Source organism: Anopheles funestus, chromosome 2RL (assembly GCF_943734845.2).
Source record: "Anopheles funestus chromosome 2RL, idAnoFuneDA-416_04, whole genome shotgun sequence".
Lineage (NCBI taxonomy): Eukaryota > Metazoa > Arthropoda > Insecta > Diptera > Culicidae > Anopheles > Anopheles funestus.
In genome coordinates this window covers 17956998-17974480 of record NC_064598.1, presented here as the reverse complement: position 1 = coordinate 17974480, position 17483 = coordinate 17956998, and the positions used below count along the sequence as shown (strand labels likewise).

At 43.3% G+C, this 17483-nt stretch overlaps 1 protein-coding gene across 2 annotated transcripts in view; it reads right to left on the bottom strand.

Annotated features, from left to right (window-relative positions):
* Positions 1-2104: 2104 nt before the first annotated feature.
* Positions 2105-17483, bottom strand: part of LOC125766466 (uncharacterized) — a 62551-nt gene continuing 47172 nt past the window's right edge. Inside the window, exons 1-5 of one of the 2 annotated variants that reach the window (XM_049432464.1) lie at positions 10428-10932; positions 8284-8538; positions 6999-8213; positions 6735-6920; positions 2105-6657 (exon numbers count right to left, since the gene is read on the bottom strand). In XM_049432464.1, coding sequence (XP_049288421.1) covers positions 2912-6657; positions 6735-6920; positions 6999-8213; positions 8284-8335 — 5199 coding nt within the window. In that variant the 5' untranslated portion in view covers positions 8336-8538; positions 10428-10932 and the 3' untranslated portion in view covers positions 2105-2911. Of the gene's footprint in view, positions 6658-6734; positions 6921-6998; positions 8214-8283; positions 8539-10427; positions 10933-17483 lie in introns of those variants that run through there. The other variant, XM_049432463.1, reaches the window with a different exon arrangement.

Sequence of the window (17483 nt, the reverse complement as noted above, 5' to 3'; positions counted from 1 at the left end):
TTGAGAAAATGTAAAATTTTCCTCATTTTCGCACCAACTTTTGCCTATAACTCGGTCGGTATCCAACGGATCGCCAAACTTTATCCTGTGGTCGATAGATGACACCAATGGCTACATTTTCTTCTTGGACGGCCATGCCCTCAGATGTCTGTGCCAGAAGTTATTCGAGGAACCAAGTTCCATACCCTGTTTGAGAAAATGTAAAATTTTCCTCATTTTCGCACCAAGTTTTGCCTATAACTCGGTCGGTATCCAACGGATCGCCAAACTTTAACCTGTGGTCGATAGATGGCACCAATGGCTACATTTTCTTCTTGGACGGCCATGCCCTCAGATGCCTGTGCCAGAAGTTATTCGAGGAACCAAGTTCCTTACCCTGTTTGAGAAAATGTAAAATTTTCCTCATTTTCGCACCAACTTTTGCCTATAACTCGGTCGGTATCCAACGGATCGCCAATCTTTAACCTGTGGTCGATAGATGACACCAATGGCTACATTTTCTTCTTGGACGGCCATGCCCTCAGATGTCTGTGTCAGAAGTTATTCGAGAAACTAAGTTCCTTACCCTGTTTGAGAAAATGTCAAATTTTCCTCATTTTCGAGCAACGTAGCAAAAATTTCAAATGTGATATATTTTCATGCAAATTTGTTGCAATGTGTTTCTTTTCACTCAAATAATGCTTCAAATTAAAAAAATAATAAAAAATCAGAAAAAAATTTTAAAAAAAATTTCAACTCGAAAATTTCATAAGGCTTACCCCTTACGTTTTTTTTGGGAAATTTTGCAAACAAATTAAATTGATTTATTTTAATGCCAATTGGTTGCAATGTGTTTCTTTTCACTCAAGTAATGCTTTAAATAAAAAAAAGAGTGAAAAATAATAAAAAAATCAAAAAATTCTAAAAAATTGAAATTTACTAAGGCTCATTTTTGCACAAAGTTTTGCCTATAACTCGGTCGGTATCCAACGGATCGCCAATCTTTAATCTGTGGTCGATAGATGACACCAATGGCTACATTTTCTTCTTGGACGGCCATGCCCTCAGATGTCTGTGCCAGAAGTTATTCGAGGAACTAAGTTCCTTACCCTGTTTGAGAAAATGTCAAAATTTCCTCATTTTCGAGCAATTTAGCAAAATTTATAAATGTGATATATTTTCATGCAAATTTGTTGCAATGTGTTTCTTTTCACTCAAATAATGCTTCAAATTAAAAAAATAATAAAAAATCAGAAAAAAATTTAAAAAAATTTTCAACTCGAAAATTTCATAAGGCTTACCCCTTACGTTTTTTTTGAATAATTTTGCAATAAAACTAAATGATTTATTTTTATGCCAATTGGTTAAAATACGTTTCTTTTTACTCAAATAATGCTTTAAATACAAAAAAGACCAAAAAATAAGAAAAAAATTAAATAATTCTAAAAATTTGAAAATTTCCCATTTCCATTAAATTGATTTATTTTAATGCCAATCGGTTGAAATAAGCTTGTTTTCAATCAAATAATGCTTTAAATAAAACAAAGAATAAAAAATAATAAAAAATTCCTAAAAATTTGAAAATTTTGTAGGGCTATAGCTTTAGATTTTTTTTGGGAAACTTAGCAAAATTTTATAAATTTAAATTTAAATGCGAGTTGGTTTACATCAGTTTTTTACGACGCAAATAATGCTTTAAATAAAAAAATAACAAAAAATCATAAACTTTTGAAAATTTTCAAAGGCTATATCCTTAGCTTGTTTTTGGAAAATTTAGCAAAAATTATAAATCAGTATATTCATTTGGCTAGTTTGGGCTCTTACTCACTTTGCACATCTCTAATCTGGAGGTGCCCAGTCCTGCTAGTTCATGTCTGCCATATAATGAACCACACACCAAAGAATGATAGACTTATTTTCAACAAATAACTAAATAGGCAGTATACAAAGGGTCTGTTCGAAACATGGTGTTCGGGGTATTAGGCTAAAAGTACCGAAGACGTAGAGTTCCATAACATTCCATAACAAATTCTTATCTCTTTAACAGACACAATAGGTAATATCATTGTTCTCTTTTTTCTTTAAATTTCTTTCAAAAGAAAGCATCAGAAACGCGGAATAGGGCTTTATTATATTAGTAAACTTTTAATATCCACATGTTCACTTCATACTATGCGTATTAGACTGCACGTATTAGACACTTCCCATTAAAAAAGTTAACGATAAAGTAATGAAATATACAACCAGCTGTGAAACGGAACCAGCCTTTCGCTACACAATTCACGCTCAACCCACCCACGTACCGCTACACTATTTGTTATGCCCACATACGTGCAACCTTTCGTGGTTTGGCTCTCTACGTGGTTCACCTTTTGTTTTCCTAACTTTATGCTGACTACAACACAACTATCCTCGCTAGCGTGGTAGCCGTATTTTATTCCTATCCTATACTATCATGTGCTCGTATAAGAGTCCCTGCTTGCCGAGTACCTGTGTGTGTTGTGGATTATTTATATCAGTTTGTTTCATTTACATGCCGTTTCTCAAACGACAGTTGTATGGATAGCATTTGTTTTGGCTAACGCTAAAGATAACGATTGTGTGTTGTGCAAAGGTGCTTACTTCTGCACAGACATCAACTGTTTTACTATGTTAGCATTGTTTGTGGTAGGTTTTGGTGAAAGGCTAATTAATAAAACCCAAACAAGATTATTGGGGCGGAAAAATTGAAAACAATAAAAATAAGCATGCAAAGTGTGCACTAACAATTGGCACTAAACATAAAAAATATAAAAACAAAACAAAAAAAAATAGTTATACACAAATGGATAGCTGTATGGTTTAGCATACATTATTTTAAAAGAGAAAGAAGACCCCTTCAAACTAGCACGGAATGTACTACACAATCTGCTCTGGGGGAAACAGTTTTTCCTTAATCTTTCCGCAGTGAATCCTTGTTGAAGTTTCGAATGGCATCCAGCAGCGCATTCCGCGGATCGATTGCCGGTGTGTTGGCGGGAGATTTCTTCACGATCGCCCCACGCACAACCGGTTGGGATGCTTTAATCGATGATATTGGGGCGGCGGGCGGTGGTGGAATGGGTACCGCCGTCGCTAGGGAAACTGGCCGTACGGGTGTCGGAGCAGCGGGTGCAGCAGCAGCTGTAACGTTCACCTTGCTACTCGACGTTACCGATTCCGTAACGGGCGATGGATCTTTTGCCAGAATTTTATCCTTCAAACCCGTTCGGCGAAGGGTGTTCTGTGAAAAGGGTAACGAATTGGGTGCCGTATCTTCCATCACGGTGGACGCCAATGGAACAGTTGTCTTCCGAAGCGTGCTCGTATCGATCATTGAAACCGGTCGCAATCGGGGCATACCGTTGGATGTTCCCGTGGGCTCAATATCAAGCGACTTAAAGCCACGCACCGTCGGCTGTAACATGGTTGGTGGTTTGGGTCCAAAGCTCAACCGGCTGATGTTGCTGCTGATGCTAGCGGAAGGGACAGTTCCATTAATGCTTACACTGCTAACATTCGTACCGACGGTCGCATCGTTGCGCGAAAAGGTTTCATAAAAGAATGAAGGCTTTGGCTCAATTGGTGGTGGCGCTTGGCGCTGGGCAACGTTCTTTTTGTACTCGACGGCACGCACGATCGGTAACCGTTCACCCGGTGGTGTGGTAGTGGGCTTCGGTAAGTTTGCGGGAAGCTTCACAACCGCCGGTGTTGGATCTTGTTGCTGCTGCTGTTGCGGCTGCTGCTGCCGCCCTTGAGACACTTGCGTTGCTGATGGCACATTCGAAACAACTTCTAGCTGTTGCTGCTGGGTTTGATCGACCTCGTGAATCGTTTGCCGTACATACCCGGTGGTCGTGGAGGATTCTACCGTCGTCGTAGTGCTGCCACCCGGGCCGATGCTTATCTTCGTGCTGCTTACGTTGTTAACGTTGCGGAAACCGCGCGGCAACGTGGAACTGCCACCGAACCGATAGTCACGATCCGATTTGATCGATACGTCGATCTTCGGTCGCTCGTTCCATGTCGCAAAGCTTATCGTCGGGGGTCCCTGATACGTCCACTTCTTCGTATCGGATTCGTTAGCGGACGTAACAGCTACACTGGAACTGTCGCTGCTGCTACTTACAACCGTGCTGGTGGTAGTAATGCTTACGACGGTCGTTTGTGGTTCTTTTGTAACTGTGCCGTGTTGAATTTGACGCTGTTGTTGCTTAGTCTGCAACTTCTCATCGTCACTTTTCGATTCGCTAGCTACATCTAGCGTTAATTCCGGTTTGGTGATCCATTCCGATTCCTCTGCTTTCATTTTCTCTTCCACCGTTTGCTGCACGATCAATTTCTCCACATGTTCCTGCTGTTTCGGTTCGTCTACAATTTTCTCCACCACTTTCTCGACCTTTTGTTCCACGTTCTTTACATCTTCCGTTTTGTTGACATCCGTATTATTATTAATCGGCACCGGTTGTGGATCAGGTTTTGGTTCCTGCTTTGACGTTTGTTCCGGTTCTGGTTCTGGCTCCTGTTCTACCTTTGCCTCCTCGATACTATCCTTCCGTACCGCATTGGTCATCAAACTACCACCGTTCATATGCGCCTTACCGGTACCGTTCAGCTGCACCAGTGTTGAGATGTCGGTAAAACTATTGCGCTTGATAGCAGCCATCGAAGGTAGAACTATTTCATTTTCGGCCGGTGCATCTTCTACCGCACTTCCGTTAGTCTGGTGCAGATTGTTAATGCTGTTCTTGCGCGATGTGTTAAGAATGTTTTTTATTACCTCCAAGCTTTGAAGGGACGGTGAATCGCAGATGCTTAGTTCACTGGTCGATTTACGGCGATTGAAAGAGTTCGCTGCGGTCAGCGATGCGCTTGTAGCGGCTCGATTTTCCCAACGTTGTGCACCGATCAGTGATATGTACGAAGTGCTTCGCGGCGTTAGATGTAACGGGCCGGGTGCACTTGTACCGGTTTGAGCGGGTGAATTCAACGATTGAATGTAATCCGATCGGGTCGAATGGAACGAGTCGGAGCGATTGATCACTCTTGGACTTTTGTTTAACATTGTCAAGCTACGGCGCTTGACCGGTGCTAGTTCCTTTTTGGCGCTTGCAGTTGCAGCCGTATAACCGTTGGTCTGTCGACCGATAGGATCATCCTCGTCGCTGCTTTGCGTAAGCGAATGCGGCTTCCGGACGGTGATCGAATCGAGCGATATTTTACGACGTACAATCACATCCACTTCGTCTTCCTTGCTGTCTGGAATGCAGTTCGCTTCGGTAGCGCCATTCGTTACAATCGCTTTTACACTTTCCTCATTCTCAATCCGTTGTGTTTGCATTTGCTTCTCGACGATCGTTGTATTTGTGGTGCTGGTGATGATATTTTCCTTGTTCTCCGAACTGCTGTAGGTCGAAATCTTGAAATTAGCCAAACTGCTCCTGTTCACAACGGCTATTTCTGTCTCTTCCTTTCGGCTTAGCTCGACACCTTCACGCAACAGCTGGTTAAGTTCACTCATGACGCTAGTCTTTCTTTCATTAACCGACTGCGTGCGTACAACCGTTGCATCATCCGGGCTAGCCTTACCACCGCTGATTGATTCACTCAATGTTGCCAGTTCACTTTCGATGATTTTTTCACGGCGTTTCTCCAGCGTTTGTAGCCACACTTCGCGTGCTTCTTGCGTACTGTCTGGTTCACCATTTTTTACTTCCATCCTACGGTTATCCTCACCAACACGATAACCATCCTCCACGTCCGAGCTAATGTGGGGAACAGTCTCCGAAACATGGCTGGTTGCATCCGTTTCGGTGGAAACACTCACCGGACTTTCCGCCCGATGTTCCATCGTTGAAGCGTAGAACGGTTGCTGCATCGTTTCCCGACCTGCGGTTAAGTCCAGCATGGTTTGTATGCGCTCCTGAATGAATGGTTCAATGCGCTCGGTCGGTTCATCCGACAGGACCGTAAGCATATCGCTGCGCAGTGTCGTATTATCCACGAATGTTGACGCCGGTCGATAAAATTGACCACGTTCATCGTAATCACTTGTCTTGATGGAAGAATCGGCAAATGTTGGCGGTGCTGGTAGCTTGTACGTCCATTGTTCCTCATCCACCGTACCGTTGTTCTGCTGTTCCGTCGCTTGGCTTTCACCATTCTGTTTGGTAGACTCTTTACCTTCACCATAGGACGAATTCATTTTAGATCCATTGGTAAGATTTTCAGATGTTGCTTTCTTGTTTTGATGTTCCATTTCCGTTCCGTTCGTCTGCAGTTTCTTTACCGAAGCCCTTCCAGACTCAATGTTATAGATTTTAATTTCTTCATCCGAGCTGTTGTCTCCCGGTGAAGCAGGAATATCCTTTGAAGCCATTGGGTTACCACCACCAATCTGTACTTTCGATACGATCGGTGTTGTTGTGGACGATGGTTTCGATGGCGTATCGTTAACACCATTACTGACGATTTTAATCGATACAGATGAAGTTGATCCATTTTTCTGATGTTTCTTTTCGCCATTGTTTGGTGTGGTCGATGTAACGACCGGATCATTCAACGGAGCCTGCTCTACGTTAAGCATCACCTTCGATACGTTCTGCTGCTGCGTGTATGGAGCCCGGTGGACACTACCGTTGACAGCATTCAATCGCGATTCTACAAAAAAAAAATAGTTAAAACAGTCCCATTAATACATTGTACAAATGTAAACCATGCCATCAATACGATTCTACCTCTATTGCGTTGCGTATCATCTGGTTCGCTGCTAAAGTTGGAATCCGTCTCAGATATGGCCGCATCATTGTCCCGAAGTAAATCGAGTGTCGAACGAGTAAGTGCTCTCGGCGAAGGTGTTGGAACCGGTGTGATTGCGGTGGCCTTTGCTCTCGGCGGAGGGGCTGGGGCTTTGGATTTTTTGGCTAATGATAAAAATAATCAAAACCATTAAGAATTCGTTTCCTTTGTTTTACATAATTGTTTACACGCATTACACTCACCACTAGAGTTCAAGCGCTTTCGGGGCGTTGGTTCAGGCATATCCTGAAAGTCCCGCGGATCTTTCGCATCCGAGCAACTGGACGAGGCCCGCGAATGGTGATGATGAATGTCGACCATGCTGCCACCATTTTCGCTCGTTCGCTGCAGCGTATTTGTGTCCGGTTCGCGTATAATGTACATCGACGTTGGTCGATTTTTGAGCGTACTGTACGACGTCTTCGTGTTGATGAGGTTTTTCCGATCTTCCTCCTCCAGCAGCTTGGTTTGCGCATCATGAACATTGTTATTGTTGTTGTGCACATCCGCAGAGTATCCATTACGATCGCTGGTAGTGTGGTTTGTACTCACGCCGGTATTGTTATTGATAATATCAGCCGTTTTCAATTCGCGATCGTACAGATTTGGTGTGGATACGTGAAAGTTTTGTCTGGAGTACGGAGGTAGCTGTGGTTCTTTAAAGATGGGATCATCCGGAGGACCATGCTTACCACCTGTTCCGTTGGCATGCTGTTGCGCTTGCTGTGGGACACGCACCTCGGGAATAGAATTCTGACTTGGTGGACGTGGAGCGAGACGCTTCTTACGCGTCGGTGCTACTGGTGGTCCCATTTGGCTGTTACCATTGCTAGTGGTACCATTCGTTGCACCACCCTGACCACCACCTCGGGAACTTGAGCTAACACCGGACGAGTCCATGGAATTAAGCGAATTCGTTGAGCTGTACGGTGAAGTTGTCTTCAGTGGAAGTTTCGATGTACGACTCAAATCCGACGATGAGACGGACGTACCACCAGATGTTTCACGGGCACTCTTCTGATGCATTCGGAAGATGTCGCTTGTGCTCAGCCGATAGTCACTGTTACGTAACGCTTCCAGCTCCTTTCGCGACATCAGCCGTACCTCGCTCAATCCCACCTCGCCGATATTCATGTCCAGCTCAAAGCCCTGCTGAAAGTCGGTCGGATGGCGAAAGACATACTTTTGTGCATCGAGCAACTTGTCACTGCAGACCATCTCGAGCAGGGTGGAAAGTTTGGTTTTGGCTCCGACGCGTGCCACATATAGCTGATCCCGTGGCAGTAACACCGTCACGCGGAACGTCTGCTCGAACGGTGCGTTCGCCACCACTGGCAGCTGTATGATTTTGTTGTTGAAGTGACTAGAAGCGTCCAGGTTGGTAGTGGACCGACTAAGGTTGGAGGTTGATTTGGAAACTGAAAAAGAAAACACAACGTAAGCAACCGTTGGCCGACTCAGCATAGTATGGTGGGAAACGAATCTTACCATCTTTGTTTCTTTTTCCTAACAGTCTGTTAAGCGTAGATAAACCATTCATTTTGGATGTATGCTTCGGTTGATGCTGGTTGGAATGCTAAAATATGTGTACAGCTTTCGGTAAAGCTGCACGGTAACTCGATTAGGGGGGGTTGTGATGTGTGTATTGCCTAGTACAAACGATCTGTGAATAGCAGTGGAACCCTTTTCTACAGCATCACAATCCTAAGCATGTTGATCCTCTCTTCTTCTGGAAGATGGGTTCTGAAAGTAGAGAAATGATAACGTACTGTTAGCAAAATGCGTTCACGAGATTATGCTTGGAATATCAACAGTAGAGAGTATATTTTTACACTGATTTACTGCCCAATTTAATATGAAATATTATTGCAACATGTTGAGGGTTTACAGTAACGCTTTAGAACAAAACAAAAAGATTTCCCTTCTAGATATTTTTCCGAAGTAGAAAAGCCTCATCTTGAATTGAAATTGCTAATAATTGCAATCGTTTTCAAGTACATAAAAAAACCCGAGAATAATGGATATCGCAGAATAGAAGCTCTCCACGATGAGTGATGCTTCCTGTGGAAAGATGTTTCAAAATTGCAAACACACGTATAACCGTACAGTGCCTGTCGACGTATGTCGAGTGGTGTTTGACCAGGCGTAGAAGCGTGAGAACTGTTGAACTGCATGTGGAAATTTTAACTGCCATTCCCCATGTGCCGCTAGCACATCCGAACAAAACACAGGCCGCCCTACGCAACCCCCAACATCAAAGAGATCTGACGTTTTAATGACCGACTAGCCACCGTGGTCACGTGTCCAAGACGTACTCGAGAGACGGACGACCGGTAGCATCAGCAGGGTGGCAAACGTAAACAGGTAAGCTGAGCGTGCAAGTGTCTCTGTAGGGCTACAGACAGTTTGTTCAGCTTGTGTTATAGGCGATAGAATTATTGAACAATCATCAAAATATTTACCACCCGTTGGAAGTGCTCCACATGCGAAAGAGAGCGGACCCTTGTTCTTGGAGACCTTCCTTTTCTTCGTTATTGCAAATCTTGAAATTCACTAAAGACTATACAGCCATTAGTAAATAAAATACTAAACTTTTTCGTTGTTATTAGTAGACTGACTGCAGTGATTTATGAAACTACGCAGAAAGTATTGTTAAATGTGGCAAGGTGATGATGATAACAAGTAAAAAAAAACACACACACAAAACCATCACTCAATGCTTCACACACAATTGGTACGTTATTGATGATAGGTGCCACAACCGTTGTCAACAAGTCCAGCCCAATCTGGTGGAATTCCTCCGCAATCTGATAAGCGGTTGTCGGTTGTTTGAACTACGGTACCGCCGTAGACAAATAACGAGGTTGAGGAGAGATATTCTATATGTTACTTCTCACCATTGCTCACTGACCACGTCGAAGACAAGCACATCATCGTTAATCTGTGGTACGTACCGACTAGCACGTACTAAATAGAGTCGAACGTTTGTCGAGTATAAGTATCATCCCGTTTAAGCTGTGGATAGAGTGGAAGTTTGGAAAACCACACTACAATGAAAAGTCCCTATAGATGACACATGTAGCCGAACAGTTCGTTATCCTGTGACACGCGTATTACGGTTTGGAATGCGCCGTTTACCTCTTTTTTTACAACTGTGCTAAAAAAAACAATTTAGCTTATCTGTTTGATTTGATTGACGCCGCATATCTCATGACTTGGAACCTTGAGCAATACACACAAACACTCACACACATGACCTCCACCAACGCAAGGTTTTTATCACAATTTTGTTTTTTTTTGAGTTTTTTTTTCGATTTAGTTTTCAAGGCACGTATGCAGGTGCTTCCGGACATTTGAGCAGTGCTATAAAAGGTTTTACAAGCGCATTTTGCCAACTGCGGATGGTTGGCGCGTTTGTGTGTTGATTCACCATTTTATGCGCTTAAGAATGTCGTATAATCTGGAATTACAACTAAAAACACTCGCATAGGAAGTTGAATCATTACACCACCGACCTCCTTCTCCATTTGTGTCTTGATGGTTTCCTCTTTTGATATCAATGTCATACACCGTAATGACGCATTACACTGATTAAAATCTGCACAGATATCGGAATGCATTCACAATCCTACCTTTGATCGCCACGCTTTCAATAGTAAAACAACAAATGCTACCCCGAACTGTTGCGAACGAAACCCTACAACCCCCGTCGTTGTTGTGGACTATCGGCGTGGAGTGATAAAAATTAACTAAAACAAAAGTCGTGTTCTACGTCGCGTACTACCGCGAAGTGTTCAGCTTCGCGAGCTTGTTGAGATGGAAAAGCTGGGAATACTGATCAGAAGCGGTGGAGGAGGTGGTGGTGTATATCTCGCGGTCATTGATGTTGATGATGATAACGTGAGCTTGCTAGTGTGAAGCAGCAACAGGCAGCAGTACTTACCTGCCAGACCAGAGTCAGTCAGTGTGCACGCTCATACAAATACACACGCCATGGCAGGAAGACCGATGTTGATACAGTCTTTGCGGCAGCTGGAAGACTTCCATTACTGACAAATACCGAGATACGTACATTTGCGAGTGTGAGATATGGGAGCTTCCCGTCACAGCAGATAGTCAAAACCGGGAGATAATAAATTACAGTGTAAGGTCCGACTGTAGCAATAGAAGTGTTCCAAACTTGGATTTAAACGGTAGATGAATTATTGTTGACTATCTTTTCTTTTGTTTCAATCACCTTAAAAGATTCTTTCAATATTTGTTGTGAAGTAGTTTGATTAATTACTCCAAAATCACGAACATTAATTTTCTCAAACTTATGTTCATTTTTAAAAGACATCTCGTTCGAGTTTTGTGACATCTATACATTGTGGAAATATAACATTGACTTTAAACTTCTTGTCAAAAATGAAGACCTTGAAGTCTAAAAGTGGACAAACGACATCGTCTAATATTCGGTACTCTTGGTACTCGCTATGAGAGTCACTATTTTCAGATCCATTCAATGTTTAGTGATCGACACCATGATGCACAACTAGCTTACTACCAGTTGCATCTAGCATTATCATCTCCAACAATCAAGTGATCCGAATGCTGAGCGAAGCACGATTAGAATCGAACTTTAGTATTCGACGAAACGGATTCTTCCCATCGGCATAAACGTTACCCTGGTCAAGGTGAGGCCATATCGTTGCCACCGGATAAACACTACTACACCGAACCGTTGCGTTGCACAATTTGTGCGCCTCGGTAGCGTCCATCAGTGTTCGATTGTTGTACGATAATTAGCTTTGATTGAAATGCAGCCGTTGCGAAGCCGGTTGCCGGTACCCGCGCGCTCCCGTTCGGAAACCTTCGATGTTTGAGAAATAGTTACTAGAAATGTGCTTACACCGGGTGGGAAGGAGTCGGCTAGATAGATCCGGGGCTAGGAATTAACTTCACTCGATGCGATCATTATCATTAGCTACGGCTCATCAATTGCGTCTCCATTCAGCGGGGTGAGATAATGGTGAGAACGCTTACTAAGCGGTGTTAGCAAAGACACAGCATGCACGCTGAGCGTTTGGAGATTTTTTACTTTCGCTCCTGTTCCCGGGACATGATGAATTCAAGACGCGCTCTAAATCATATAAATCGTTATCTTTCATTAGTGGAAGTGACCACCAGTCTATTCAGCCTTTTCGAGTGTAACCATGAGAACACGCTAACTTGTTCTGAAGCAGTTCAATTAGAATTGTTCTATTTCACGTAACGGCGGCTAGTTACGTAGCAAAGGCCCAAACGACATTTCTCTCCAACCCGTGCTTTAATCCCCGTGAGTTAAATTATCTCATCAACACTGCGACAGCAACAAACGAACCGAAGATTCCATTGTCGGTAAGATTACTTGCACCGTAATCACCATCACCAGCACAACCTCGCATTACGCCATTGGCATGGTTGATGGAATGTGTAGAGATTGGAGAAAGACTTGAAACGTTAACGGATATCTAGCTAAAGCCACAGAAATCATTGGATGATAGGAAGGTCATACCGTGATTCTCCTCCCCACACAAATCGATTAGCGAATAATAATCGTCACCAATCACGGTTTGTGTGATTACAAATGTAATCTTTGCACATTCGTAGTGAATATTACGAACATACATGGGTTGGCAGGGTTTCGTGGGATTATGTCACTATAAAGTTATGTCGAAAAGTGGTCTTGTATCAACTAATTATTAATATTGGGACTTCTGATATACAGACATACCCACAAAAGAATTTGGTGAGAATCGACAATAGCATGGATACCGGTTTCTCGATCTATCCAGCTCAGCTCCTATTTTTGTGTACAGTAGAACAAGGATCTACCTTTTTTCATCCTTCACGTTCCTTAGTCAGAGCACAAACGTACTGTTTTCTCTATTATCAATGTTCCCTTAACGTTCATGCGCACAAAATCGGTGATCGGTGGTTGTGGGAAAAAACACATCATCCACGTAGAATGGTGAGGTAATCTGCATGCAAAGATGTGTCTACGTCCAAAGCACGCAACAGACTTTCCCGCAACAAGGCGATGGGCTAGACGTAGAAAATCCGCTCCCTCGCGAGGTCACTGATAATAGTGATTATCAACATCGTTGCACCGGAAGATGTTGGCCAGCTGGGTTTCCGGTTTCATTCGGATCTGAGAGTGCATGGCTGCCTCATTATCAAGGCGCATCAAAGATCACACGATCGCTGTTGATCAGTAGCATAGTAAAACATGTTCACACCGTCCTTCTAACGGACATTCCCAAGGCGAACCTCTTTCGATCAGAAAGCCAACATAAAGCAACAATCCCATCCAAGCACGTTGATCTAACACACCGTTAGATCAAAATTCTCGACCAGAAACCTCGTGCCTCACCATGTGATCGTTTACATTAGGGGTTTTCTTTCGTTTTTGTTGCGTGTGATAATGAGGGGCAAACATGCAAAACGATCAGGGTTTCCTTTTCAATTCGCTTTGCATACAATGGGTAAGACCGTGCACTTGCACTTGGCACTTCCATCATGTGAGCAGAGTACACTTAATTTCAAGCTCGATAGATCTCGCTATGGAAGCAGTGAAACTAATTCACCACACACAGTAATCTAACCGCCGAGTAAATCCATCACATTCAGGTAGGTTTAGTACTTTATGTGAAATCATTTAACACTCGTTTGACCCTCGGCCGAGCGCTCTCGCTAGCGCAGTAAAGACATTTTTAGTCAATTCAATTAGTTCGTCTCGGGTTCTGATGATTTGCCTGAGTGGACACATAAAAGTTTCATATTGTCCAAAAAAATTCTCATTGTTGCAATCTACCCTAAACAACCGTAGATGAATGGCAAAATGGACGGATGGAGAAGAAAAAATTAAGCAAAACTCAACCATCAATCCGATTCGCCATTCAACGGTAACGGTGCGAGTATATAAACAAATCGCAACGAATCGGAACCCTTATTTGACACCACTCAAAAGCCAAATTTGCAGCTTCACACCAAATGGTGGAGGATCTCTACTTATCTGGGTGGTTAATTCAATTTCGCCATTTAGCACCGCTCATCAGCGTCAACTTTGGATCGTTTTTCATCACTTCACGTCAACAAACGAATGCACGAAAACATATCAGACACAGCCCGCAGTATCAGGTTAACCGATGAAGAAGAGGCCACGATTTTTTTTTATAGCCTGACACAATCGAAATTGAAGGTCTTCCACAAGTGCTGCTGTGATGATCTCAACCAGCCCAGCCTCCCGTCACCGTACTTCCAGTCACTCACTTGAAGAAGCGCCCAGTCACAGTCGCACGATCGATTATTAGCCCTCTGCGCGATCAGTCTACAATAAAAACTGGTTTGAGTGGCACGATGACTTTGAAAGGATACTCGTCTGCGCTGGTGAGGAGAAAGTGCACGTTACTGTTACAAAATCAGGACAAAGCGTTGTAGCTTATGATAGATGTTCACCAACGACATTTGGATGATCACGACAACATGGTGCCCAAACCGAGCTGGTGTTTCGCATCTAATCGTGCATTCCATCGGCCACACAGCTGTCATTAGACATCCTTTACCAGCCTGCTGACAGCTCGGTTTACCGATGTGCTCGACGTGCGTTTTCGGAATGTGCGATTTATCGATTTCCTTTCGGTATGGTTGATGATGCTAACACTATGCTACACTACAGCTGCTTGTCAATCACACTCAAAGCCACGATCAACCATGAGATGCACGTTCGATCGGATGTATTTGCGTAAGGTATGCCACGGTTGCAACGAGATGGTGTTTAATTTCCATTTCGACCGACTTGACTCGAATTACGATAACTTGCCTGGCTATGTAACATGTCCTCCCACGAGCGTGCGGGTTGCATTCAAATCTACCGATCGTTATTCTTTGGAGGACCAGAGAATGTAACGCGTAACTAGCACGATTTGTTTACCTTACCATTCAAAAAAACGGAAAACATCTTTATACCAAGCGATTGGTTTGATTGTTTTATCACACGGCACAACGTCAAGTGTCTCACAGGCAAACCTCACAGATTGACCTCGCGTACTGTCTATCAGCTTGATATATTGTACCTCTTGACGACTAATCTATATCGCTCGTTGGGTGAAGGAGGACAAACTTTTATTGCTCCGCTTTATAATCCATCTAGCGTCATCATAAACACTTGACAGATACAGCTGTTCTACTTTTTCCATATTTGGATTGTCGATCAAGAATTATTGTTGAGCTCAATATGAAACAGAACTTTGAGGTGTATGGATCAGTCTATCGTCTATCGTTTAAGTTTTTAAACAGTTGAGATAGTTACATCTCTTCAATATTAAACTGTCGTGACCATTTATTCATTTTAACTTAATATCGACAAAACCTTATATACACCCACCAAATATAAGAACTCTCAAAGTTCTCCCGAAATAACAAAACACCAATATCACATTCCACAGATACAAGCAAACATCGAAACCAATCGTACACACCACCGTACAACCAGTATACCCTGGACAGGTTTACCACTTTTGGTAACTGGATTTTGGTCGAAAGTTGGCGAGGTGGCACATCTCGCAAGCGACCACTTCAACGTCCAAACGTCTCTACAGGTTTCAACGGTGTTTTCGGGATTTTGGGTGGTGGTTCATGTTTTCGCCATCAGCTCTTCCTTCGGGGGTTTTGATTAAGGGGAAGTTGGGGAAGATGTCTAAAAATAACGACACTGTCCACCATCCAGGCAAGTTCAAGGCTGGTCAGCAAGGTGTCCAAAAATCCTGTCTAACCTTGCAAGTTTGCTGATACAGGTGACACTTGCTACGTGACATTTTAGCTAGACGTTATATGAAGATTATAAGTATACAAGTAATTGAATAACTTTTCACTACTAAATTACTGAAAAATCGGAATAATGTCTGGAAGTGTTTATTGGAACTCTGGAATATGTGTTCTACACAAGAGAAATGGCTCTAGTGGCACTCTGGCGGTCAGTAGAGACAATAATACCTTCCCGTTTTATCTTGGGTGATCACTACACCACAAACAATGCTCCTACCAAGCTACCAACAAGGTGAACAAACCTGTTCTCGGCTATCGAATGCGTGGTTACAGTGTAGTGGGTATAGTATGTGTGGTTGCGCACTATCTTTGCGCTCCGATTTGGTGTTTGCTTTTTGATTTTGCGGAGGAGGCAACGACTTCGGAATGTTAATTGCGCCACATCCAAACAAACAACCCTTCACCCTTTTGCCGGACGCCTAGAGCCGTATGTTCACTTCATACCTTTTCTAAGTGGTTTGTCTAGAGCACTCCAAACGTTAGTGTGGTGTGCCCCCTGAGAAGAGATAATCCGCAAGAGAAGCGGTTGTTTATCTGTTTTTTTTCGGTTTTTGCTTTCATTTCTTCCCGCATTGCATTAAGCTAAGCACCGTACCACATTTCGCTTAAGTGAATCGAAGCAATTAATTAGAATTCCAATAGTGCACGCGCCATCGACCTTAAAGGTGCCCGACGGAGACGGGGTCCATCCTTCACGACTGTTCACTCCCGGCTGTTGTCACGCGAGCACCACACAAGGACGACCAATGTGAAGATTGTTCTTCAAAAAGAATCGCCCGATTGTGGCCCGATGGTGGCGGACCATTGCAAAAGTGGCGACCACACAAACATGATGATGTCATCCGGTCTTTTTGCTTTTTGTTTTGTCTTAATCCGACGACAGCGGGGACACACTCGTTCGCGAATAAATCACCACTCGACGGTTGGTAGTGAGACATAAACCTTGCGTGCTTTCGTCGCGTACAGCACCCAAAAACCCCTAACCTGAACCATAACAGCGGGATGTCTTTTCTCAACTCTGCGGCATAGTTTAGACGAAATGCTTCATCTTAGTGTGAAGCACACAAACAAAACAACAATATTGCAAAAACGCAATTAGTGGCGCTGATTGAACAATAAAGCAGATGGCTAATTGAAGAAGCTCTAGAAATGATCACTCAATCAACTGATGCAAAGGAAGGCAACAATACTGAACTTCAAGCCTAAGTTGAACGAGCTTAAATGGAGCTTATATTTGCGAGAGGCTCGGTAGGCTTTTCCCTCCTTTTGTTTCCTTTCCAAGCATACAACCCTTCCCCAAAGCAGACTCTGATGGTGTTTCGCAGAACTGGGCCAACCATGATTTACGTCCACCCATCTTTCATACTCATTTGTTTTCATCCTGTGCTGTGACAGTGTCGTCTGTCGTACAACACTTTCCGCTGACCGCTGCTACCCTTAATTAATCATCACACTTTTTGTGACAATCTCGCGATCGTCACCGTGTGCGCGAGTTGATTCTGATGATGAATCGGAGATACAGTTTTTCTGCACAACCTTTTCCATCGCTATCGGTCACCCCCGCGAGCGTCACTGAATGCATTAGAAACTGAAGCGAGTGGCGTTGTGTTGCCACTGGGTCAGTAGCGAATGTGAAACAGCTTCTTGTGCCAAATTCGCGATGAATAATAGTTCCACCGAGCTAATTATGGTGTACCGCTGATCCCGATGGGAAGCTAATGGAAGGAAGGTAAAATAGCTAACCAATTGTCATCAATTGGCGTGGGAATCAGTGACAAATTGAGATGTCAGCTGTTAACTAACAAGATGATTACCATTTTTTTTAAAGAAATGGTTACATT